This window comes from Eleutherodactylus coqui, chromosome 6, assembly GCF_035609145.1.
Source record: "Eleutherodactylus coqui strain aEleCoq1 chromosome 6, aEleCoq1.hap1, whole genome shotgun sequence".
NCBI classification, from domain to species: domain Eukaryota; kingdom Metazoa; phylum Chordata; class Amphibia; order Anura; family Eleutherodactylidae; genus Eleutherodactylus; species Eleutherodactylus coqui.
In genome coordinates, this window is record NC_089842.1 from 208,100,203 (window position 1) to 208,126,909 (window position 26,707).

The window sequence follows — 26,707 nt, forward strand, 5'->3', positions numbered from 1 at the left end:
GGGGATCAGGCAGCATGTCCAGCACAGGCAGGGGAACACTCTCCAAGGCCTTTGCCAGCTTTATGGCTCCCCAGCAAGGCTGTGTTACCACTTCCCAGTCAAGGTTGAGTCGAAGGGAGCACTGTAAAAGGATGGTGAGGGAGTACATAGCCGATCATACCACCGTCCTCCATGATGCCTCTGCTCCATAAAACTATTGGGTGTCAAAGCTGGACACGTGGCACGAACTTGCGCTGTACGCCCTGGAGGTGCTGGCCTACATTGCCGCTAGCGTCTTGAAAGAGTGGGTGTTTAGTGCAGCTGGGGGAATAATCACGGATAAGCGTACCTGCCTGTCAACTGACAGTGCCGACATGCTTACCCTCATAAAGATGAACAAAGGCTGGATTTCCCCAGTCTTCTCTTCTCCACCAGTGGAAAGCAGCAGATCCTAAAGAATCTTTTCGCTGCAACAGGAGAAAAATGCATCCTCTATCACCCCAAAAAAGGGAGAATTAGCCTCTCGGATATCATTACTCCTCCTCCTTCTCCTAAAACAGCATGTCATCATGCTGAACTGCCAATTTCTAAAAGGCCTAAAATGCTCTGTTTAAAACTTTTAAAAGTTTTATCAGTTTTTAAAGTTTTAAAAGTTAAAATTAAACCAATTTTTGCGGAGGGCTGCCTCCAGGCTCTGATACAAATTAACCAATAACGAGCTATATCTTCAAAAAAAGTTTGTGGGTTTCACCTGCCCTTGTGGTTGGGTACTTTTTCAGGGGTACACTTGTACTCTCGGTACACCAATTTTTCAGGCCATTGCCAATACTGTTAGCAAACTAATTTTTCCAGGCTTCGCCTAAACTCTTGGTATACAAATTTTTACAGGTGTTCGCCTATACTCTTGGTACACCAATGTTACTGGGGTCCGCCTATACTCTTGCTATAGAAATGTTACAGGGGTTTGCCTATACTTTTGCTACAGAAATGTTACTGGGGTCCGCCTATACTCTTGCTACAGAAATGTTACAGGGGTCAGCCTATACTTTTGCTACAGAAATGTTACTGGGGTCTACCTATACTCTTGCTACAGAAATGTTACTGGCGTCCACCTATGCAATTTCTAGTGAATTGTTTAAGGGCCTCACCTATACTTTTGCTACAGAAATGTTACTGGGGTCCGCCTATACTCTTGCTACAGAAATGTTACAGGGGTTTCCCTATACTTTGGCTACAGAAATGTTACTGGTGTCTGCCTATATTCTTGCTATAGAAATGTTACTGGGGTCCGCCTGTACTCTTGCTACAGAAATGTTACAGAGGTCTGCCTATACTTTTGCTACAGAAATGTTACTGGGGTCCGCCTATACTCTTGCTACAGAAATGATAATGGGGTCCTCCTATGCAATTTCTAGTGAATTGTTTAAGGGCTTCGCCTATACTCTTGCTACAGAAATGTTACAGGGGTTTCCCTATACTTTGGCTACAGAAATGTTACTAGTGTCTGCCTATATTCTTGCTATAGAAATGTTACTGGGGTCCGCCTATGCAGTTTCTACTGAATGGTTTGAGGGGTTCGCCTATACTTTTGCTACAGAAATGTTACTGGGGTCCACCTATACTTTTGCTACAGAAATGTTACTGGGATCCGCCTATACTCTTGCTACAGAAATGTTACAGGGGTTTCCCTATACTTTGGCTACAGAAATGTTACTAGTGTCTGCCTATATTCTTGCTACAGAAATGATACTGGGATCCTGCTATACTCTTGCTACAGCAATATTACTGGAGTCCGCCTATGCAGTTACTACTGAATGGTTTGAGGGGTTTACCTATACTTTTGCTACAGAAATGTTACTGGGGTCTCCCTATACTCTTGCTATAGAAATGTTAATGGGGTCCGTCTATACTCTTTCTATAGAAGTGTTACTGGGGTCTGCTTATGCTATGGGTGCACAAAGACTTCCCATTGCGGTGTTTTACCCATCTGGCACAAATACACTGACTGACTGACTTGGGCAGAAATGTGGGCTAAAGCCGAGGTCCTTGGCGGGGTGAAACTCTGCCATGTTTCGGCACTCTGATTGCTTTCTGGTGAATACCATCTTTGTGCACCCACAGCATAGGCGAGCCCCAGGAGCTCAAAGACTTCCCATTGCGGTGTTGAGCTATCTGACACCTACACAGAATGAAGTGTGCGGGGACACAGTGATTTCCCATTGCTATGTACCTCGTGGCACCTTGGGTCACATGAGTTGGAGGCTGGGACCGAGCCTGCCCCTGCACTTCCCTATCCGTTTCTGTGGTGTTTCCATGACATTCTGATGTTTTCTGGTGTTTGACAAGTCATGACCTATGCGGAGCATCGGTCCCATACAAAAATGCTCAAGTCGCCCATGGACTTCAATGGGCTACGCTCCTCGAAACGAGCTCTCGAGCATTACGAAAAGTTCAACTCGAGCAACGACACCCAAGCATTTTGGTGCTCACTCACCTCTAGTGAGAACATCAGGAGTAGTCTGTATTATAAAGTGTGACATAGGAAGCAGTTTGTGAGAGTGAGGCAGAAATAATGGGGAGCAATCATTAGAGGGGGAGCCATGGGGAGGGGATTTTATGAGAGAGCATAGCGTGCATTCAGCATGAGTTTGAAAAAAAATCGTGAAGATAGGTCCTGCTCTATCTATTCTGCACGCAATATTAACTACATACGAGAAAGATAGGGCATGTCCTATCTCTTGTCACTCATACTATTAACAGGTGGGGATACCACTCATGATAAGGAATAGAGATGAGCGAACGTACTCGGATTAGCACTACTCGTCCGAGTAATTTGCTTTATCCGAGTATCTCGCCGCTCGTCCTGAAAGATTCGGGGCGCTCCGCTGCTGACAGGTGAGTCACAGCGGGGAGCAGGGGAGAGCGGGCGGGAGAGAAGGAGAGAAAGATCTCCCCTCCGTTCCTCCCCGCTCTCCCCTGCAGCTCCCCGCTCCGCAGCGCGTCCCGAATCTTTCAGGACGAGCGGGGAGGTACTCGGATAAAGCACATTACTCGGACAAGTAGTGCTTATCCGAGTACGTTCGCTCATCTCTAATAAGGAAACCAATGAAATCAATGGTTTTGTTTCATATTGTTGTGCAGCCATGATATTCAGGACTGCATAATGGAACAATATGACACACATCTATTTAAGTATTGACGTAAAGTTCTCTGGACCAGGAACTTCTTTACATAGTAATGTTATATCTATGACTACTAACATCTGCTTTAGAAACCTGCTCCAACCTGGTTGGCTGAATGTTTAGATCATGTAGACAGTTAAAATCTTAACACAATTTTCACAAAAGGCATTTCAAATTTTATCTGGTGAATTATGTTGTTTTATGAAATTTAATGGCTTTTGAAAATGTTCTTAATGGTAAATTATACAGACAGTTTAAAATTGTTGATTAGTCAAAGACATCAAATATAATGAGTGGAAAAAAAGGGATAGTCACCTCCAGCGAGGGCTGTGGTGTAGTGATGCCATCAGATGAATTCTTTACTGAGTAATAACAATCCCTGACATATTCAGAAATTTGAAGCAGCTTGATATTTTTGATAGCACCTGTCTTTGGTGGTTTATTTTTGTTGTTAATTTTATAAGAATTTTTCTCATTTCTTTAATTGTGGTACAATTATTGGTGCAAAATAAGCCAAGTAATAGATGGTCCAAACTGTTGTCAAGAAAGAAGGGTATTTCTTCTGACCATAAACATGGTGTTACACGGTACCTACCATTGGTAATTTTATGGATTTTTTTGGAATAAAAAAGGAATAAAATGTATTTTAAAGGAGCCATTTTCCCCCTTTGTTGTTGTTATTTAAGTACTTTGACTCACAGTCAGCCTGAACACCTGAAAACCTGCAAACTTAACTGAGGTAAATACTATTTACTTATCAGATGAAGATAATGTTTTGTTATGTATTTTTAAACTTAGACTAGACAGTCTTTCAGACAGTAATTGTAAATAAGCCCCCTAGTGTTTGAAGTTTACTATGCTTAGATAGAACCTCCAATCTGCTATTTTATTATCTCTCCTTTTTTTCTACTGTATTATCAGTCGAATTTTTTATAGAAGTCTCTATCACTGGCTTATTAAAAAAATCTGATGTACTAGAGTTTCATTTTGCAGGGGTAGATGTTTCTAGTTTGCAATCAGTTATTTCATGAAATGCTCTTTTCTGTGTCTTACTCAGTGTACAACATAAGAAGCTTCTGAAGGCTTGGTCCTTTAGGGGGTCAGTGTTTGAAGGTGTGCGTAGGGTTGAATAATCCTCGCCAGATTGTTTTTGGAGCTTAGTGAGTATATAGCTTTATTGATGCCAGCTAGAAAGCAATGCTGCCAAGAACCATTTTGACAATGCACCTCTATTTTCTTGATAAGCCATAGTTTTGAAATCCCACACTTTCACTATAAGATTTGTTTTCACAGACTAAATTACCGCATGCCACCTAAAGGACAGATATGTTTCATAACTTACTTCTTAATGACTAATTGTAACAAAGAAATATATAAAATGATAGTTACTTACCTCCGCCTGACAGATGCTGTCTGTCAGTGTATAGAGCAGGCTCAGGAGCTAAGGCCACTCTATAAGTAGTGGGTGTTGACTGTTTGATAGCTGTCACCGTACAGGAATGGCCTGGATTAGAGATAACTCTGATGCTGTCTATTTAGTCATTATGACACTGATGTCAGTGCTGACAGCAGTATTTGAATGGTCTGATAGAGGGTAGGGGCTGAAAAAATGCCCCCCTACAGCAAACTTATATTTAAAGCCCTTACCCGAAAATCACTGCAGTGCTTGCCTGCATCCCATTGCTTGCAATGGGGCCTCTGGCAACGACAGCCCCATTGAAATAAATGGGAGGACATCACAATCCTTTTTCACAGTTGTCACAGCTGTGGCAGGGAATAATGTACTCACCTTGGGGAGTCCCCTTGTCACTGAACACTATGACAGTGCTGTCACAGAGTTAAAGGGGTTGTCCCGCGAAACAAAGTTGGGGTATACACTTCTGTATGGCCATATTAATGCACTTTGTAATGTACATTGTGCATTAATTATGAGCCATACAGAAGTTATTCACTTACCTGTTCCGTTGCTAGCGTCCTCGTCTCCATGGTGCCGTCTAATTTTCAGCGTCTAATCGCCCGATTAGACGCGCTTGCGCAGTCCGGTCTTCTCCGTGTTGAATGGGGCTGCTCATGCTGGAGAGCTGCTCCTCGTCGCTCCGCCCCGTCACGTGTGCCGATTCCAGCCAATCAGGAGGTTGGAATCGGCAATGGACCGCACAGAAGCCCTGCGGTCCACCGAGGGTGAAGATCCCGGCGGCCATCTTCGCAAGGTAAGTAAGAAGTCACCGGAGCGCGGGGATTCGGGTAAGTACTATCCGTTTTTTTATTTCAACACATGCATCGGGTTTGTCTCGCGCCGAACAGGGAGGCTATTGAAAAAAAAAAAAACCCGTTCCGGCGCGGGACAACCTCTTTAAGTGATGAGGGGACTCCCCGCGGGCAATATTGATGCGCAGCACGAACATTCCCAATGCATGCATGTCCTATGTTTTGTAGCTGTGCGTGTTTGCATGCCTTTAAACATGGACATGGGAACACAGCATAGGAAAACCAATGGTTCAAATAGACACACAGTATTATGCGGCTCTATGAGGCCTTAGGTTATAAATCTCACATGGTGAAAAAAATACCAGAATAACATTGTTTTGGTCACCTCAACTTAAAGGGAAAAAAAGCAATCAGAGTCATGTATTTTCTAACATGGTACGGATAAAAAATACAGTTTACCCCACAAGAGTAAAAAACCTTATGCCATGCCACAAATGAGAAATAAAAATTAATGAGGGTCAGAAGATGGTAAGAGAAAGCTATTTTTTTTAAAGGCATGTAATTTTTATTGCACAGTGAATGATGTACAAACAACCCCAAAAGCTGCAAAAATGATGACAATAAAAAAATGAAGTTTTCCATTACATTATACAGTAAGTTAAATGGTAGCACTAAATTAACGTCACCTGAAAAATAACAAAGTAAAAAGCAAAAAAAGACTACAGTGGCTAAGATCATGTCTAAAACTGTTTTTTTTGTTCATTTCTTTTTCAGATTTGACATACGTACACAAAATTATCAATATGACATAACATAAACACTGACCATGGAAATAACTTGCTGAACAAATTGTAGAACATCTCTGTGGCAGTCACCAGGCTGTTATAGCTAAAGATGTTTATATATCTTTAACAAGCATACACGTGTTCCAGGCTCTTGTTTTCAGGGTTATATTTTATCATTATTTCTGCTACGCGATTGGCTAGATTTCTCTCATTTGCGAGTATATAAGGCAGTCCTGACATGAATGTTAGTATTAATCTAGGTAAGGGACAAATCCTTCCGATTCAGTAGATATACCTCAACAACATGGGTGAGAAGATTTACTTCCTTCTCCTGCTATTTGTAGCAGAACTTGTGACAAGTGTACCTCTATCTCCAACATTGCAAGTAAGTTAACCTCTTGTATCCATATTAGAAAATGACTTCATATGTTCTTCAACGTTTTATTAAATTCCAAGCTTCTTCTTTATTCGTTGACTAAATATTGTAAATACAATTGAGTCATGTAAAGTTTTTTTTGCCTACAATTGACAGATACATGGGCAGCAAGAAGAGTTTGCCGTTTCTTGGCAATGCTGAGACATTCAAAATACATAAAACAGGATGAAAGAAAATTTTAACTTTCAAATAAGATAATTTTTCATGCCGTTGAGATGTGTATATTTGAGTTATTATGTGTTTTATTTCAGATTTAGAAAGGATCTCTAGTTCTTTCCCTCGCCTCAAGTGAGCAGAATTCCTGGGCTTCATAGCTTCTTTTATATTTGGAAAATCCCAGCCCACCCTATAAATAGAATTTACAGCTTAGAGATACTTTTAGTGCTCACACCCTTTTTGGTGAGACAGATTAAAGCGGACTATAAACTTCAGAGAGCTGTCAGCCAGAGTGTAGTTTTAATATTTGTAACATTTTATTTAACCATGCCATTGTTTAGGAGTGCAAAGATGGCAGACACAGGGAACGTCATTAGGCCCTTGGCTGCCATGGAACCTATCAGCACCCCAGAATCCTATCCAACCTCTGTCTAATTACTCCAATGCTGCATTCACTTTGGAAAATGCCATCAGAGGGTTAGATGGGCAATATCTACATAGTTTATGTATGGTAAAAAGCACTAAAGGGCATTCCTATGGATGCTGGGTGCCATAATTCTGGGGGGCTACAGGCAGAGAGTCATTCATTCCAGACACACTGCACAATAGTGCAATCTTTTAATTATCTGGGACCACAATAGAGCATTACAGGATATACTGCATTTATCAGACCTAATGTGCAATAATGTGCACAAACTGAGGCCTGTCATATGTACACTCCTTTCCTCTCATGATGACAATATCAGCTATTATCTATGTTACTCAGAAGAATATCTTCAGTGTAAGTTCTTTTGTAAAACTTAAATTATGATCAGAGTTACAAGTCTAAAAAAGCTGAGCAACACTTCTGTATGTGTAGGTTCAGGCTCTGATTCGTGAAGCAGCAAAGCAGAAAGAAGCCTACTGACTGTTGCTCCACCAATCAGGTGCATTACTCCTCTCCTGCGTTCTCAGTCCATCCTTCAGCTATGTGCCCCTGCCATCTGTGCCTCCACGCTATGCTCTCTGTGCCCCCCCCCCCCCCCAAAAAAAAAAATATAAAAATAAAGTAGGTATTTTTGTGTTAATATGCATTAGAAGCAGAGGAAGGGTTCTGAATAAACAATGCATTATGTTTTCCCTCGTCTGCTGGTGTCAAACCCTACAAATTGCAATCCTAAGCATTGAACCTTCAGTGCCTACCGGCAAATATAAGCCTGCATTTTTTAATCCTCTCACCTTATTGAAGAAATTTCTTTACAATAAATGAATAGTTCATAATGAGGATTGCAATGTGTCAAAATCCACGATTTAATTAGTATCAAAGAAATGTTGGTAGCTAAATTATTTTCCTATATGAACAATTTCTGCATAGATTTGTTTCTATGACACATTTATTCAATGTTGCTGATGATTATATTTATTTCTTCTACAGCTTTCTGTATCTGGCTTAATTGAATATGGTAAGATATCTCTGACTGTTATTTAGGCTATTCCTCAGTGTCCATACTTCTCTTTACTCTCCCAATATGTTATCAGCCTCTGCTATACTGGATTTATTAACTCTTTAAAATAAAAAGAGAAAAACATATTCTAAATTATTTATCATAACCATTTTTAACTTTTATTGGTAAATATTCAGTTTAATTGTAGTGATTTATTAATATGAAATTTTAAAAAAAACAGCCAAAAGTAAGCTTGGATTTGAAAAAAAGGAGATTTTCCCCTCAAAGTATAGACAAAATCTATTGACTAGGCCCTACCAAGTTGCTACCTATGTACATCTTTTTACCTGTTTACTCAAAAAGAGCTATTTATTAAAACTGGAGCACCAGTTGAGGTGTTTGTTAGTCTGTGAGGCAGTGGATTGAAGGCTGAATTATTTAAAGGGGTTGTCTCGCGCTGAAACGGGTTTTTTTTTTCCCATAGGCCCCCCGTTCGGCGCAGGACAACCCCAAAGGATGTGTTAAAAAAAATAAAAATTTCATTACTTACCCGAATCCCCGCTCTGCGACGTCTTCCTTCTTCCTTCTTCTTCCTTCACCAAGATGGCCGCCGGGTTCTTCCCACACGATGCACCGCAGGTCTTCTCCCATGGTGCACCGTGGGCTCTGTGCGGTCCATTGCCGATTCCAGCCTCCTGATTGGCTGTAATCGGCACACGTGATGGGGCGGAGCTACGAGGACCAGCTCTCCGGCATGAGCGGCCCCATTCACCAGGAAGAAGACAGCACAGCGCAAGCGCGTCTAAAAACGCCAGAAGAAAGCGAAATTAGACGGCACCATGGAGACGAGGACGCTAGCAACAGAACAGGTAAGTGAATAACTTCTGTATGGCTCATAATTAATGCACGATGTATATTACAAAGGGCATTAATATGGCCATACAGAAGTGTATAACCCCACTTGCTGCTGCGAGACAACCCCTTTAAGTCCTCATTAGAGATGAGCGAACGTACTTGTCCGAGCTTGATGCTCGTTCGAGTATTAGGGTGTTCGAGATGCTCGTTACTCGAGATGAGCACCACGCGATGTTCGAGTTACTTTCACTTTCATCTCTGAGACGTTAGCGCGCTTTTCTGGCCAATAGAAAGACAGGGAAGGCATTACAACTTCCCCCTGCGACGTTCAAGCCCTATACCACCCCCCCTGCAGTGAGTGGCTGGTGAGATCAGGTGTCACCCGAGTATAAAAATCGGCCCCTCCCGCGGCTCGGCACAGATTTATTCTGACATAGAGGAGGGAAAGTGCTTTTGGTGCCGGAGCTGCTATAGGGAGAGTGTTAGGAGTATTTTAGGCTTCAAGAACCCCAAAGGTCCATCTTAGGGCCACATCTGACCGTGTGCAGTACTGTTGAGGCTGCTTTTAGCAGTGTTGCACTTTTTTTTTTTTGTACAGTATATCGGGCGTGCAGAGCATTGCGTCCTCAGTCTGCAGTCATTGTACATAGTATAGGGCCAGTACTGGTGAGGCAGAGAAAGAGATATACTGTCTATATAGGCAGTGGACTTTTTCAAACAAATTTGGGAAAAATACTATCTTTGGGCTGCCTATGACCGTCTTGAGTGTACTGCGTCTCTGCTGGGGGTAGTAGTCCTAATTAATACGCAGCTAAGTGTTACAGCAGGCTTGCGCAAAATTTTTTCCTGGCTCTGCGTTGCCCGTTACATCACCGCCGTCATCCCGTCCAGAGGGAAACAGTCTGCAGTAATTTTTCATAGTATAGGGCCAGTAGTGGTGAGGCAGGGACAGTGGGAAAGGTGAAAAAGATATGCTGTCTATATAGCCAGTGGGCTTTTTCAAACAAATTTGGGAAAAATACTATCTTTGGGCTGCCTGTGACCGTCTTGAGTGTACTGCGTCTCTGCTGGGGGTAGTAGTCCTAATTAATACGCAGCTAAGTGTTACAGCAGGCTTGCGCAGACTTGTTTCCTGGCTCTGCATTGCCCGTTACATCACCGTCGTCATCCCGCCCAGAGGGAAACAGTATACATATATACGCTGCCTACAGTATCTGTCTGCTGTCTCAGCTCAGCCTTTAAAAAAATAGAAGCAAAATACTTAAGGCCTACTAGTGGCCTTTGGGGACACTTGACTGCTTCTGCACTGTGAATTCCACTAGCTCAGTCATACGCACCTACGTCTCACTACAGGCTTGCGCAAAATTCTTTCCTGGCTCTGCTGTGCGTTCCGTAAGCGAAGTCAGCCTCCAACCACAGGCCAATAAGCGGCACATTTAATTACAGCGTTCTGTTTATGCACTACGGGTAATACACCATGCTGAGGGGTAGGGGTAGGCCTAGAGGACGTGGACGCGGCCGAGGACGCGGAGGCCCAAGTCAGGGTGTGGGCACAGGCCGAGCTTCTGATCCAGGTGTTTCGCAGCCGACTGCTGCGGGATTAGGAGAGAGGCACGTTTCTGGCGTCCCCAGATTAATCTCACAATTAATGGGTCCACGAGGTAGACCTTTATTAGAAAATGAGCAGTGTGAGCAGGTCCTGTCGTGGATGGCAGAAAGTGCATCCAGCAATCCATCGACCACCCAGAGTTCTACGCCGTCCACTGCTGCAACTCTGAATCCTCTGGCTGCTGCTCCTCCTTCCTCCCAGCCTCCTCACTCCATTACAATGACACATTCTGAGAAGCAGGCAGACTCCCAGGAACTGTTCTCGGGCCCCTGCCCAGAATGGGCAGCAATGGTTCCTCTCCCACCGGAGGAGTTTGTCGTGACCGATGCCCAACCTTTGGAAAGTTCCCGGGGTCCGGGGGATGAGGCTGGGGACTTCCGGCAACTGTGTCAAGAGCTTTCAGTGGGTGAGGAGGAGGACGACGATGAGACACAGTTGTCTATCACTCAGGTAGTAGTAATTGCAGTAAGTCCGAGGGAGGAGCGCACAGAGGATTCGGAGAAAGAGCAGCAGGACGATGAGGTGACTGACCCCACCTGGTTTGCTAAGCCTACTGAGGACAGGTCTTCAGAGGGGGAGGCAAGTGCAGCAGCAGGGCAGGTTGGAAGAGGCAGTGCGGTGGCCAGGGGTAGAGGCAGGGCCAGATCAAATAATCCACCAACTGTTTCCCAAAGCGCCCCCTCGCGCCATGCCACCCTGCAGAGGCCGAGGTGCTCAAAGGTGTGGCAGTTTTTCACTGAGAGTGCAGACGACCGACGAACTGTGGTGTGCAAGGATTCTCGCGCCAAGATCAGCCGTGGAGCCACCACCACCAGCATGCGCAGGCATATGATGGCCAAGCACCCCACAAGGTGGGACGAAGGCCATTCACCGCCTCCGGTTTGCACCACTGCCTCTCCCCCTGTGCCCCAACCTGCCACTGAGAACCCCCCTCTCAGGACACAGGCACGACCGTCCCCCGGCCTGCACCCACACTCTCACCTCCACTGTCCTCGGCCCCATCCAGCAATGTCTCTCAGCGCACCATCCAGCCGTCGCTAGCGCAAGTGTTTGAGCGTAAGCGCAAGTACGCTGCCACGCACCCGCATGCTCAAGCGTTAAACGTACACATAGCCAAATTGATCAGCCTTAACAACGGACACGTGGACAAGCACAGGCGGGCAGGGCCACTATATCTCCCTGACGGCACATTGGGTGAATTTAGTGGAGGCTGGGACCGAGTCAGAGCCTGGGACCGCTCATGTCCTACCCACCCCCAGAATTGCGGGCCCCAGCTCGGTGCTGGTATCTGCGGTGGTGTATGCTTCCTCCACTAATCCACCCTCCTCCTCATCCTCCTATGCAACCTCTGTCTCGCAATCAAGACGTGTCAGCAGCAGCACGTCGCCAGCAGTCGGTGTCGCACGGCGTGGCAGCACAGCGGTGGCCAAGCGTCAGCAGGCCGTGCTGAAACTACTCAGCTTAGGAGAGAAGAGGCACACGGCCCACGAACTGCTGCAGGGTCTGACAGAGCAGACCGACCGCTGGATTTCGCCGCTGAGCCTCCAACCGGGCATGGTCGTGTGTGACAACGGCCGTAACCTGGTGGTGGCTCTGCAGCTCGGCAGCCTAACGCACGTGCCATGCCTGGCCCACGTCTTTAATTTGGTGGTTCAGCGCTTTCTGAAAAGCTACCCACGCTTGTCAGACCTGCTCGGAAAGGTGCGCCGGCTCAGCGCACATTTCCGCAAGTCCAAGACGGACGCTCCCACCCTGCGCACCCTGCAACATCGGTTTAATCTGCCAGTCCACCGACTGCTGTGTGACGTGCCCACACAGTGGAACTCTACGCTCCACATGTTGGCCAGGCTCCATGAGCAGCGTAGAGCTATTGTGGAATACCAACTCCAACATGGGCGGCGTAGCGGGAGTCAGCCTCCTCAATTCTTTACAGAAGAGTGGGCCTGGTTGGCAGACATCTGCCAGGTCCTTGGAAACTTTGAGGAGTCTACCCAGATGGTGAGCGGCGATGCTGCAATCATTAGCGTCATCATTCCTCTGCTATACCTCTTGAGAAGTTCCCTGCAAAGCATAAAGGCAGATGCTTTGCGCTTGGAAACGGAGGCGGGGGAAGACAGTATGTCCCTGGATAGTCAGAGCACCCTCATGTCTATATCTCAGCGCGTTGAGGAGGAGGGGAAGGAGCATGAGGAGGAGGGGGAAGAGACACCTTGGCCCACTGCTGAGGGTACCCATGCTGCTTGCCTGTCATCCTTTCAGCATGTATGGCCTGAGGAGGAGGAGGAGGATCCTGAAAGTGATCTTCTGAGTAAGGACAGCCATGTGTTGCGTACAGGTACCCTGGCACACATGGCTGACTTCATGTTAGGATGCCTTTCTCGTGACCCTTGCGTTAGACACATTCTGGCCACTACGGATTACTGGGTGTACACACTGCTCGGCCCACGGTATAAGGAGAACCTTTCCACTCTCATACCCGAAGGGGAAAGGGGTTCGAGAGTGTTGCTATACTACAGGACCCTGACGGACAAACTGATGGTAAAATTCCCATCTGACAGCGCTAGTGGCAGAAGGCGCAGTTCCGAGGGCCAGGTAGCAGGGGAGGCGTGGAGATCAGGCAGCATGTACAGCACAGGCAGGAGAACACTGTCCAAGGCCTTGGACAGCTTTATGGCTCCCCAGCAAGACTGTGTCACCGCTCCCCAGTCAAGGCTGAGTCGGCGGGAGCACTGTAAAAGGATGGTGAGGGAGTACGTAGCCGATCGCACGACCGTCCTCCGTGATGCCTCTGCCCCCTACAACTACTGGGTGTCGAAGCTGGACACATGGCCTGAACTCGCGCTGTATGCCCTGGAGGTGCTTGCTTGTCCTGCGGCTAGCGTCTTGTCAGAGAGGGTGTTTAGTGCGGCTGGGGGAATAATTACGGATAAGCGTACCCGCCTGTCAACCGACAGTGCCGACAGGCTTAGAATCATAAAGATGAACAAAGCCTGGATTTCACCAGAGTTCTCTTCTCCACCAGCGGACAGCAGCGATACCTAAACAATACGTAGGCTGCACCCGCGGATGGAAGCATCGGTCTCTATCACCATCAAAAACGGGGACCTTTTTTCATCAATCTGTGTATTATATTCATCCTCCTCCTCCTGCTCCTCCTCCTGAAACCTTACGTAATCACGCTGAACGGGCAATTTTTCTTAGGCCCACAAGGCTCAGTCATATAACTTTTGTAAACAATGTTTATACGTTTCAATTCTCAATTCAATAAAGCGTTGAAATTTGCACCTGAACCAATTTTTATTTTAACTGGGCGGCCTACAGGCCTAGTTACAAATTAAGCCACATTAACCAAAGCGATTAATGGGATTCACCCGCCCTCTTGGTTGGGCATGGGCAATTTTTCTGAGGTACATTAGTACTGTTGGTACACCAATTTTTTGGGCCCTCACCTACAGTGTAATCCTAGTAATTTTTAGCCCACCTGCATTAAAGCTGACGTTACCTCAGCTGTGCTGGGCACTGCAATGGGATATATCTATGTACCGCCGGTGGGTTCCAGGGAGCCACCCATGCTGTGGGTGCACAGGGACTTCACATTAGGGATTTGTACCTGCCAGTGTCTATGTATTAAAAACCCAGGTCAGACTGGGGCATGCAGTGTGGGCCGAAGCCCACCTGCATTAAACCTGACGTTTCCTCAGCTGTGATGGGCACTGCAATGGGATATATTTATGTACCGCCGGTGGCTTCCTGGGACCCACCCATGCTGTTGGTCCACACAGAGTTGTAACTGCATGTGTCCACTTCCAAAGAACCCCAGTCTGACTGGGGCATGCAGTGTGGGCCGAAGCCCACCTGCATTAAACCTGACGTTACCTCAGCTGTGATGGGCACTGCAATGGGATATATTTATGTACCTCCGGTGACTTCCTGGGACCCACCCATGCTGTCGGTCCACACAAAGTTGTAACTCCATGTGTCCACTTCTAAAAAACCCCAGTCGGACTGGGGCATGCAGTGTGGGCTGAAGACCACCTACATTTAATCGGACGTTACCTCAGCTGTGATGGGCACTGCAATGGGATACATTTATGTACAGCCGGTGGGTTCCATGGAGCCACCCATGCTGTGTGTGCACACAGAATTCCCATTGCGGAGTTGTACCTGCCTGTGACTATTTAAAAAAAACCCCGGTCTGACTGGGGCATGCAGACACCTTGACAGAAGGAATAGTGTGTGGCACATGGGTTTAGCATTGCTATGCCCACGTTTGCAGCTCCTGATGGAGGTGGCACAGGATTGGATTTCTCATTGCTTTTGTACAGCATTATGGGCTATTGCCCCGCCCCTTTTAAAGAGGGTCGCTGCCTGGCCGTGCCAACCCTCTGCAGTGTGTGCCTGCAGTTCCTCCTCATGGCAGACGCACTTATAAATAGACATCAGGGTGGTTTGCCTATGAGGCCAGCGTGTGGCATGAGGGCAGCTGAAGGCTGCGCAGGGACACATGGGTGTGCGCTGTGGACACTGGGTCGTGCGGGGGGGTTGGGCAGCATGTTACCCAGGAGAAGTGGCAGCGGAGTGTCATGCAGGCAGTGATTGTGCTTTGTTGGAGGTAGTGTGGTGCTTAGCTAAGGTATGCCTTGCTAATGAGGGTTTTTCAGAAGTAAAAATTGTTGGGAGGGGGGGGGGCACTCTTGCCGCTATTGTGGCTTAATAGTGGGACCTGGAAACTTGAGATGCAGCCCAACATGTAGCCCCTTGCCTGCCCTATCCGTTGCTGTGTCGTTCCCATCACTTTCTTGAATTTCCCTGATTTTCACAAATGAAAACCATAGCGAGCATCGGCGATATACAAAAATGTTACTCGAAACGAACCCTCGAGCATCGCGAAAATTTCGTCTCGAGTAACGAGCACCCGAGCATTTTGGTGCTCGCTCATCTCTAGTCCTCCTTACTAAATATGTTAGGTGTCTTCTGGTGTTGTTCAATGACAATTGTCTAAGAAAAAGAAAAGTAAACAACATTTAGAAATTCACCAACGTTTATGCTATATGCTAATTTTATAATGTTACTAATTAATATAACTGGTGAGACATTATTGATGAATGACCACCTAGTCCAGAGGTGGTCATGTATCAATAATATTACTGCAATACATTCAAATAAAACACGTCATAGGACCACATTGAGTGTTGAAAGGAAAAAAGGTGTATAAAGATACAGATATGACTGAGTGATATGGTCATTACTCTAGTATAACTTACAATTAAATGTTTTTGGTCTTGGGAACACATTCAAGTAATTTGCTCACCAGTGGCACACAGCAGAACTACAGCTGGCAAAAAACGAAATCCACATGATGCTATGGCACTCCCATGATCATGGAGAATAGCTCTAGTTGAAATGATCAAAATGAAGTTAAAATAAACTTCATGGTCTTAAAGGAGATGTCCCGCGCCGAAACGGGTTTTTTTTTTTTTAAACCCCCCCCCCCCCGTTCGGCGCGAGACAACCCCGATGCAGGGGTTAAAAAAACCACCCGCACAGCGCTTACCTGAATCCCGGCGGTCCGGCGTCTTCATACTCACCTGCTGAAGATGGCCGCCGGGATCCTCTGTCTTCATGGACCGCAGGGCTTCTGTGCGGTCCATTGCCGATTCCAGCCTCCTGATTGGCTGGAATCGGCACGTGACGGGGCGGAGCTACACGGAGCTACACGGAGCCCCATAGAGAAGAGGAGAAGACCCGGACTGCGCAAGCGCGGCTAATTTGGCCATCGGAGGGCGAAAATTAGTCGGCACCATGGAGACGAGGACGCTAGCAACGGAGCAGGTAAGTATAAAACTTTTTATAACTTCTGTATGGCTCATAATTAATGCACAATGTACATTACAAAGTGCATTATTATGGCCATACAGAAGTGTATAACCCCACTTGCTGCCTCGGGACAACCCCTTTAATAACGTTCATTGACATGAAGAGCTTGCAAGTCCATTAATGTAAAACTTTGGCATCTAGCAGCAGAAATCCTGCATCCAAAATGTTTTATTGTGGAACATAGTGGGATTCTTTGAAAGTACAAATTACAGTTGCCACATCAGTAATATTGCATTTAAAAAAAAAAGCATACATTTCTCACTTACCTCAAGATCCTGTTTAGAGATGAGCGAGCATGCTCAATATACTTGTTACTCGAGCCGTGCACCACGCGGTGCTCAAGTGCTCTAAAAAATTTCACCCTGTTTTCCCCACATGCTGTCAATGGAGCCGTGGCTGCTGCCAGCAGCTCTATTGAAAACAATGGTCTGACGGCACCACTGAATTGTTTTTCATGGAAGGGGTTTACATATAAGCCCTTCCCTGAAAAACAATCATTTTAGTGTAAAAAAAAAAACGTACCCTCCGCCTCTGCCATGTCCCCTGCGGGGATTAAAAACACATATGCCACATGCAGAAGATGTTTCTTTCATCCCCACTAGTAAAAATAATTCCCTGCTGCTACATCTGCCACTACTGTGACAGATGCAGCAGAGGAATTCTTCAATTCCCTACCGCATCTGTCACACATGATAGCTGCGGTGGAAGATCCAGCTGCCGGACACCCAGTAATTGGATTTCAAAGAAGGGCTTTAAATATAAGCCCTTCCCTGAAAAAACAGGAGAAATAGTGTAAAAAGAAAAATAGATACTCACTAGAGATGTGCGAGCACACTTGTCCGAGCTTGATACTCGATCAAGTATTAGACTACTCGAGATGCTCGTTACTCGAGCAGCGCATCACGCGGTTCTCGAGTAAATTTAACTTCCCCTCCCCACATGTTTAGTGCCATTTTTTTAGCCACTAAACATGCATGGAAGGCTTTACCACTTCCTGCTGTGATGTACCAACCCTATGCACGTCTACAGCAGTGAGTGGCTGGCCGGATCAGGTGACCACCGTGTACTTAAACTGTTGCCGCCCGCGGCTCACCTCAGACGCATGCTGGCAGAGTTTAGGGATAGAGCTGCTGCGATAGAGAAAGCCTTAGGGTAGAGGTTAGTTTGTGGTTAGGCAGTGATCCTGACTACAAGAACCCAACAGTCCTTATTAGGACTATTCCTCTCATTATGCGCATCAGGTTAATTAGCCCAAGGCATCCGGGTATACCTTGGTGTAATTTTTTCTGGCCCTGCTCAGAGCCTCTTAAATCTACCAATCTCTGTGGGCGGTGAATTAGCCCTAGATATCAGTGGTATACAGTGGTGTAATTTTTTCTGGCCCTGCTCAACACATTGAAGACCAGGGTATAAGGGTCGAGGTTGTGGACGCAGGCGTCCGAATGAAGGTGTAGGCAGAGGCCGAGGTCCTGGGTGGGGTGAAACAGTGCCTGCTGCTGAGGGATTAGTGGAGCTCCGAGTATGTCCCTTCCCCAGCTTCATCTCACATTGCTAGACCATTATTAAAAGCACAAGAGTACATTCAGGTGCTGACGTGGATAGCAGATAACACCTCCAGTACTTTATCCAACACCCAGTCTTCCACGCAGTCCACTCATGCCACCCAAGGCACTGCACCTCTGAATCCCCAGGCTGCTCCTCCTTCCCCCCAGCCTGGTCACTCCAGGAAAAGTGACCAGGCATACACCCAAGAACTTTTCTCAGGTCCCTGCCCTGAGTCCAAAAAAACGGTTCCACAGCCACGTGAGGAGTTTGTCGTTACCGATTCCCAAAATTTGGAACTTTCAGAGACTCAGGGAGATGAGGATGGGGACTTCCAAGTAGTGTCTCAAGAGGTATTTCTGGATGATGAGGATGAGACACAGTTGTCTGTCAGTGAGGTCGTTAGGGCATTATGTCCGAGGGAGGAGCAGACAGAGGGTTCAGAGGAAGAGCTGGTGGACGATGAGGTGACTGACTCCAACTGGCTTGCTAAGCCTACTAAAGACAGGGCTTCAGAGGGGGAGGCAAGACCAGCAGCAGAACAGGTTGGAAGAGGCAGTGGGGTGGCCTGGGGAAGAGGCAGGGCCAGAGCAAATAATCCACCAATTGTTCCCCACAGCACCCCCTCGCGGCAAGCCTCCGTGCAGAGGGCTAGGTGTTCGAAGGTCTGGAGGTCTTTTATTGAGAGCGCGGACAACCAAAAAACATTGGTGTGCAACCTCTGCTGCACCAAGATCAGCCGGGGAGCCACCACTACCAGCCTGACCACCACCAGCATGCGCAGGCATATGATGGCCAAGCACCCCACAAGGTGGAACGAAGACCATTCACCACCTGCAGGTCACACCACTGCCTCTTCCCCAGTGTCACAACCTGGCACAGAAATGCAATCCCCCTCCCAGGATGCAGTCACGAGCGCCTCCCAGCCTGCACCCAGACCCTCACCTCCACAGTCCTCCACTCCCTCCACCAATATGTACCAGTGCAGTGTTTAGCGGTCGCTAACCCAAGCGTTGGAACACAAGTGGAAATACGCGGCCACCCACCCGCATGCACAATTTTTAAACGTGTTTATCGCAAAACTACTCAGCCTGGAGATGTTGCCATACAGGCTAGTAGAAACAGAGGCTTTCTGCAAGCTGATGGTGGCGGCTGTCCCTTGGTACTTGGTCCCCAGTCACCACTATTTTTCCCGGTGCGCCGTTCCTGCCCTACACCAGCATGTCTCACAGAACATAAACCGTCCTCTCAACAATGCGGTTACTGGGAAGGTCCACTTAACCACGGACACGTGGACAAGTGCTGGCTGGCAAGGACATTACATCTCCATGATGGCACATTGAGGGAACTTGGTGGAGGCTGGGACCGAGTCTGACCCTGGGTCCGCTCACGTGCTACCTACACCGAGAATTGTGGGTCCTACCTTGGTGAAGGTTTCTCCGGCTTGGGGCGTAACCTGGTGGCGGCTCTGCAGCTTGGCAGACTAACACACGTGCCATGCCTGGCCCACGTGTTCAATCTGGTGGTTCAGTGTTTTCTGAAAAACTTCCCCTATTTGTCTGACCTGCTCAGCAAGTGCATCACATGTGCGCCCATTTCAGGAAGTCCACCACAAATGCTTCCACCCTCAGGACACTGCAACATTGCTACCAGCTGCCAGTGCACTGACTGTTGTCCAACATGCCCACACGCTGGAATTCTACGTTGCACATGTTGCCCAGGCTGTACGACCAGCGTAGAGCCATTGTAGAATACCAGCTGCAACATGGCCGGCAGAGTGGTAGGCAGCCTCCGGAGTTCTTCACAGAGGAGTGGGCATGGATGGCAGACATTTGTCTGGTCCTAGGAAAATTTGAGGAGTCCACACAAATGGTGAGCGGTGATGCGGCCATTATCAGTGTAACCATCCCACTGCTTTGCCTGCTGAGAAGTTTGCTGCTAAGCATAAAGGCTGACCCTTTGCGGTTAGAACAGGAGATGGGGAATGACAGTATGTTGATTGATGGCCAGACCACCATCACGCCTGTTTCTCAGCATGTATTGGAGGAGGAGAAGAAGGGGGAAGAGACTGCTGCCCACACTGCAGAGGGTACCCATGCTACTTTCCTCACATCTGTTCAGCATGTATGGACTCAAGAGGAGAAGGAGGAGGAGGATCATGAAAGTCATCCTCCTAGTGAGGACAGCGTACTGTGTTGCGTACTGGGACTCTGGCACACATGGCTGACTTCATGTTAGGCTGCCTTTCCCGTGACCCTCACGTTAGATACATTCTAGCCAACCATGATTACTGGGTGTTCAGCTTTCTCGACCCACGGTATAAGGAGAACCTTTCCACTCTCATTCCCGAAGAGGAAACTGGGTACGAGAGTAATGCAATACCACAAGACCCTGGTAGAAAAGCTGATGCTAAAGTTCCCATCTGACAACGGTAGCGGTAGAGGATGTACTTCTGTGGGTCAACTGGCAGGGGAGGCGCGGGGATCGGGCAGCATGTCAAGTACAGGCAGGGGAACACTCTCCAAGGGGTTCGACTATACTCTTGGTACACCAATTTTTCAGGCCTTCACCTGTACTCTTAGCAAACTAATTTTTTTGGGCTTCGCCTATTCTCTTGGTAAACAAATTTTTTCAGGCCTTCGCCTATACTCTTGGTACACCAATTTTTCAGGCCTTGCCTATACTCTTAGCAAAACAAATTTGTCCGCGCTTCGCCTATACTTTTGGTAAACAATTTTTTTCAGCTGTTCACTTATTCTCTTGGTACGCCAAGTTTTCTGGGGTTCACCTATACTCTTGGTACACAAATGTTTCAGGGCTTCGCCTAGACTCTTGGTACACCAATTTTTCAGGGGTTCACCTATACTCTTGGTACACAAATGTTTCAAGGGGTCACCTATACTCTTGGCACACAAATGTTTCAGGGGGTCACCTATACTCTTGGTACACAAATGTTTCAAGGGGTCACCTATACTCTTGGTACACAAATGTTTCAAGGGTTCGCCTAGACTCTTGGTGCACCAATTTTTCAGGGGTTCGCCTATACTCTTGGTACACAAATGTTTCAAGGGGTCACCTATACTCTTGGCACACAAATGTTTCAGGGGGTTGCCTATATTCTTTGTACACAAATGTTTAAAGGGTTCGCCTATACTCTTGGTACACCAATGTTTCAGGGGCTCGCCTATACTCTGAGTACGCAAAGGTTTACCAGCGTGGTGTTCAGCTATCTGACACATACACAGAATGAATTGCCCTGCTTTGCTCATTCCAATTTCTTCATGGTTCATGCTGTCCTTGTAGCGAAGAAAGGAACTGTAACTGATTTAATGGGATTTTCACAGAAGTACTAGCATCCGAGTCTGCTTTATGCCCAGGTTGGTTGAGGGTGTGCGCAGAGGCAGAAGCCAGGTTTGGCCACTAGCATTTCTTCGTGGTTCATGCAGTCTTTGGAGCGATGAAAGGAACAGTAACTGATGGCACATTGGGTTAACCATTTGAGGGGGTCTGCGCTGGTCACCATGTATTATCTCTCATCTTACCACAGTTATCTGAGGTACTGGATTGGAGCATACACAGGAAGCGTAACTGATTTAATGAGACTTTCACAGTTGCACTGTAGACCTGTGGTGGCATCTTTTGTGACATCTCCAGCTTCAAACCAATCTTTGGTTTTAGAATGGGTTCTTGAATTGTGCAGTTGGTTAGAAGGTCTAGCATCCGAGTCCGCTATGGCCACTGGCTCCTGAGAATTTATTGACGGAGATGGCATGGGATTGCAATTCTGATCTGCACTGTATAACAAGTCAACTCATTGCACACTATCTGTTTTTGGATGTCTGCGGACGTGTAATATCCTGAATGGTAAACAGCCGGATTGGTTTAGGCCTGATAAATGCACACATTCCTGGGGTCAGCGGTGGTCGGTATGTACAATCTGCTCCAGAACTGCTGCCAAGTGTGGGGTCCTGCTTTGGCCACTCAAATTTATGCGTAGATCACCCAGTCCTCGTAGCAATCCAAGGAAGTGTAACTGATTTCATGAGACATTGACAGTTTCACTGTAGACCTGTGGTGGCTACTTTTGCTACACCTCCTGCTTTAAACCAATCTTTGGTTTTAGAATGTATTGCGGAATTGTAGATATGTGTAGAAGTACTAGCATCTGAGTCCGCTTTATGGCAATGTTTGTGGTTCATGAAATTGTGACGGAGGTGGCATGGGATTGGAATTCTTATCGTACATTAATTTCTCATCAATTCTCATCAGCATTGTGGGCTATCGGCTACACTTTCAAAGGGGGTTGCTGGCAGGCCCTGCCAACCCTCTGCATTGTGTGTCTCCTGTTCCTCCTCATCGCAGACACACATAAATAAACATGAGGGTGGTGTGGCTATCAAGTGAGTGTGTGGTATGAGGACAGCTGAATGCTGCGCTGGGAAAAATTTGAGTACGCTGTGGACGCAGGCTCATGCGGGGGATTGGGCAGCAATGCCAGCATGTAACCCAGGAGAAGAGGCAGTGGTGTCACCCGCAGACAGTGATTGGCCTTCGTTGCACCTAGTGTGGTGCTTAGCTAAGATGTGCCAATGTGTGTGCTGTGCTGATTATGGTCTGTCCCAAGTAAATTGTTAGGGTGGTGACCACCAGGCTCTTGCCCCCAATTTGGCTTAAAAATGTGACCTGGGAGCCTCAGATGCATCCATGCATGCTGCCCCTGCCATTCCCTATCCGTTTCTGTGGTTTTTTCCATGACTTTCTGATGTTTTCAGGTGATTCACACAATCTCCCCTCTGCAGAGCTTGGGTCACCTTGAAAAATGCTCGAGTCTCCCATTGACTTCAATGGGGTATGTTACTCGAAACGAGCTCTCGAGCATTACGAAAAGTTTGACTCGAGCAACAGGCACCCGAGCGTTTTGGTGCTCGCTCATCTCTAATACTCACCTCCCTTCAGCTGCTGGGGCTCAGCCATGTCTTCCCCGCACTGTCCCCGCCTCTGTAGTGCTGATCTATCAGCAGCCGGGGATTTAAAATCCCAGCCTGCTGAAAGAACTGATTGTGATTGGCTGAGGCGCTCAGCGAATCACAGGCAGCTCTTGTCTGTCATTCATTCGGCGAGAGCTGCCTGTGATTGGCTAAGCGCCTTAAATTTTAAATCCCCGCCTGCTGATAGATCAGCACTACAGAGCCGGGGACAGCGCAGAGAAGACACAGCTGAGCCCCAGCAGCTAAAGGGAGGTGAGTATCTTTTTTTTTTTTTTTTACACTATTTCTCCAGGTTTTCAGGGAAGGGCTTATATTTATATATTGTAGCAGCAGGGAATTATTTTTATTAGCAGGGGTGAAGGAAACATTTGCTGCATGCAGCAGATGTGTTCTTCATCCCCACGGGGGACACAGCAGCGGCGGAGGGTACGTTTTTTTGTTTGTTTTTTCTACACTAAAATGACTGTTTTTCAGGGAAGGGCTTATATGTAAAGCCCTTCCACGAAAAACAATTCAGGGGTGCCAGCAGACCATTGTTTTCAATGGAGCCGCCGGCCTAAGCCGCAGCTTTATTAAAAACAATGCAGAGCATGGGTCACCTTTAAAAATGCTCGAGTGTCCCATTGACTTCAATGGGATGTCGTTACTTGAAACGAGCTCTTGAGCATTACAAAAAGCTCAGCTTGAGTAACAAGTACCCGAGCATTTTGGTGCTCCTCATCTCTAATCCTGTCACATCATACTGTATTTCACATTTATGTTAATGGTTAGCCACAGCTTAATTTAGCAGTAGAACAAAGAAGGTGATAAGACATTAAAGATAGAACAGAGAATGAAAGATATTGAAAGAAAAAAACAGGGGCAAGCATTGCACTGGTATGCTGGGGGACTACCCAAGCAAACGCCTTGCAGTTGACAATTGTGGGTGTGCATGAGTTATGCATGGGCTCCAGATCTTGAGGAAATAAGGTAGCAGTACAGTGCTTGATGGAAGCTGGAGGATTTATGATGTATCAAGTCTTTACACAGGTCTCCAAACAAATGAGGTTGGAATATGATGCAGGTCAGGCTGTATGCACAGCTGTTGTACCAAAAATGTATAACACATGGAAGGTTCACCAAATTGTCACACAAGGAGAAAGTGAGGTGTAGAGGCAGCACTCAGATGCAGTAAAATACAACAAACTTTATTCCTTCGTCATAAAATTTGGCTGCAACATTTCGACCAGTCTCCTACCGGTCTTTTTCAAGCATGACAAAATTGTCACACAACATGTGTGAATCTACTTTGCCACTGACTAATTTGACTTTAGGCTTCTTCTGAGCCAGCACCTACCCTGATTCCCACTCTTTTCCCCTTTCAAGTGGAAATAGTTTTTGCTGCAAAGTTCCCTAGACCTCTACACCATGAGTGGTTTCAGAGTGGTGGCAATTGACACAAGCAGGTCAGAGTCACTTTAGGTTGGTATACGAGAGACAGGTAGAAACATAGTCAAGAGCACTGACTGAGCTCAGGGCAAGCAGAGTTTATGCATGAATGAACAGTACAAAGCTTTTCTAATCCACTAGGAACACCTGCAACAGGTTGCAGTAATGAAACAGTGGCTGTTTTTTGGTGAGAGAATTTGTCTCTGGTACAGACCTGGCATTTTGTGACAAACCCATGAACAACTTTCAATAGAAATGACTAACAATTAGAGATGAGCGAACACGTTCGGCCCCGCCCCTTTTTCGCCCGAACACCGAACTTTGCGAACACTTCAGTGTTCGGGCGAAAAAGTTCGGGGGCCGCCGTGGCAGCGCGGGGGGGTGCGGCGGGGAGTGGGGGGGAGAGGGAGAGAGAGAGGGCTCCCCCCTGTTCTCCGCTACTGCCGCCCGCGCCGCCGCGCATCTCCCTGCCCCCCGGCGGCACCCGGACCTTTACGCGCGAACACTGCAGTGTTCGGCAAAGCCGGTGTCCGGGTGCGGATGTGTCCGTAACGGACACGTTCGCTCATCTTTACTAACAATTATGATGCTAAATGAAGTACTGAGTCTTTTGTATCTCTGATTAATCTACCCCGGGCCAGAATTGATTTTTGCTGTCCACTGGAGCAAAAATCTTACCAGAAGGCATGTCCCTAACTTCAATGGGTTCACAGGGACAATCCTTTTTTAGAATAATCAAAGAATCAGGAGAGTATCTGCTTTGACATTTATATCTGTGGGACAGAAGTGAAGGAGGAAGCAGATGAAGAAGAGTGACCATTTTGTCTGTCATCGGTTCATGCGCTGAGCGAATTGAAGATATATCAGATTCTTCTGATCAGTACAAATGGTGACTGGATGACTGACTCCCTTGGTAGATTCCTCTCTTGTTCAAGGGGTATATTGCTGTTGAGAAGTTCCAGATTTTGAGGTGCAGAGACCTTCTGGACAGGACCCACTGTAGACCGACATTGGGAATGACAATACAGTCTCCAGAGAGTGGCTGGCCTTGTACTCTGATGACTCTTAAGTGTGTGCTTACATAGCCAGTGCTGTTCCAGGAGTACTAAGCATCTTTGGCAGGATATACAATGAGCTCTCCTCTGAATGCACGACTTCGACCTGCATAGTCAGAGGAATAGTATTGTACAGGACCAGGTCAGGAACAGGTTCTACATTAATTAAAGAGATTGTATTTAGACTTTTCATCGTAGGGTGGGTATCTGATACTAATTTACTTCCCCCAATGTAAAAAATTCCCTGCAGAACCAGTCTTGAGAGGCCTGTTGAGAAAAAAGGATGTTAACTTAGGACATGAACACAGGCAGGGTAAGTTTTAGAGAAAAGTTTCTCACACCAAGAGTAGGCTATCCAACTGACCCTAGATCCTGGAATTTTCCCTGTTTGGCCACACACATATATACATAATGACTATGGCCACCACAGTAGAGACATAGGTTGCTTGTGCATTTTCTTTGATGCTCCTCCTGTAACAACTTCATTCTTTGAACTTGCATGGACTCCTCAAAAGATAATTGAGCTGAAGATTAAGGAACCCTTCGGAAAGAAGGTACCAATCGAGGTAATTTTCTCTGACAGAGTATGGCTCCTTGCATCCCTTTCTGAATCAGATATCGATGCGATCTGCTAGACTGATTATATTAGTCAGGGTATATCAGTCGGCCTATGTAAAGTCAAGGTGTGGAACTGAATGGAGTACTGTTTTACTGTCATGGCACTCTGGCATAGGTGGAATAGGCACAAAACAGCAGATGAGATGTAACCTAGTTGCTCAAAAACCCTTTGAAAAAGCAACCAGAAAGTTATAATTGCTGTTGGTAATGGAATCACCACTCTTACCCATGACAAGACTTCTCCGGACTTAGGGAAACTATAAAGGCTACTTTATCAATGTCCTGGGGAACTGAGGTGCCTGAATATCAATATCTTCAGGTCTTTGCATCTTCGTCATATTGTAATGCAGGGAAAGATACAGACCAACACAAAAACATGGTGAACAGTGTCCTATCTGTGGATCAAGAGTGGCCTGCAGGGTGACCATGTTCATAAAATTCTGAGCTATTAAAATATTGTGTTATTTATCCTGCATGATAAATAGTAGAACAAAAGGACAGATTGGCAGAATTTTAGGGTTTTCTAGTTAACTGTGTGTACTTGAAGATAGTACTAATAGAAATT

At 46.6% G+C, this 26,707-nt stretch overlaps 1 protein-coding gene across 2 annotated transcripts in view; it reads left to right on the top strand.

Moving 5' to 3' along the window:
* Positions 1–6,433: 6,433 nt before the first annotated feature.
* The window catches only part of LOC136631582 (embryonic protein UVS.2-like), a 41,151-nt gene continuing 20,877 nt past the window's right edge, over positions 6,434–26,707 (top strand). For both annotated transcript variants that reach the window (XM_066605864.1, XM_066605866.1), the window contains exons 1-2: positions 6,434–6,539; positions 8,161–8,188. In XM_066605864.1, the coding sequence (XP_066461961.1) occupies positions 6,459–6,539; positions 8,161–8,188 (109 nt within the window). In that variant the 5' untranslated portion in view covers positions 6,434–6,458. The remainder of the gene's footprint in view (positions 6,540–8,160; positions 8,189–26,707) is intronic.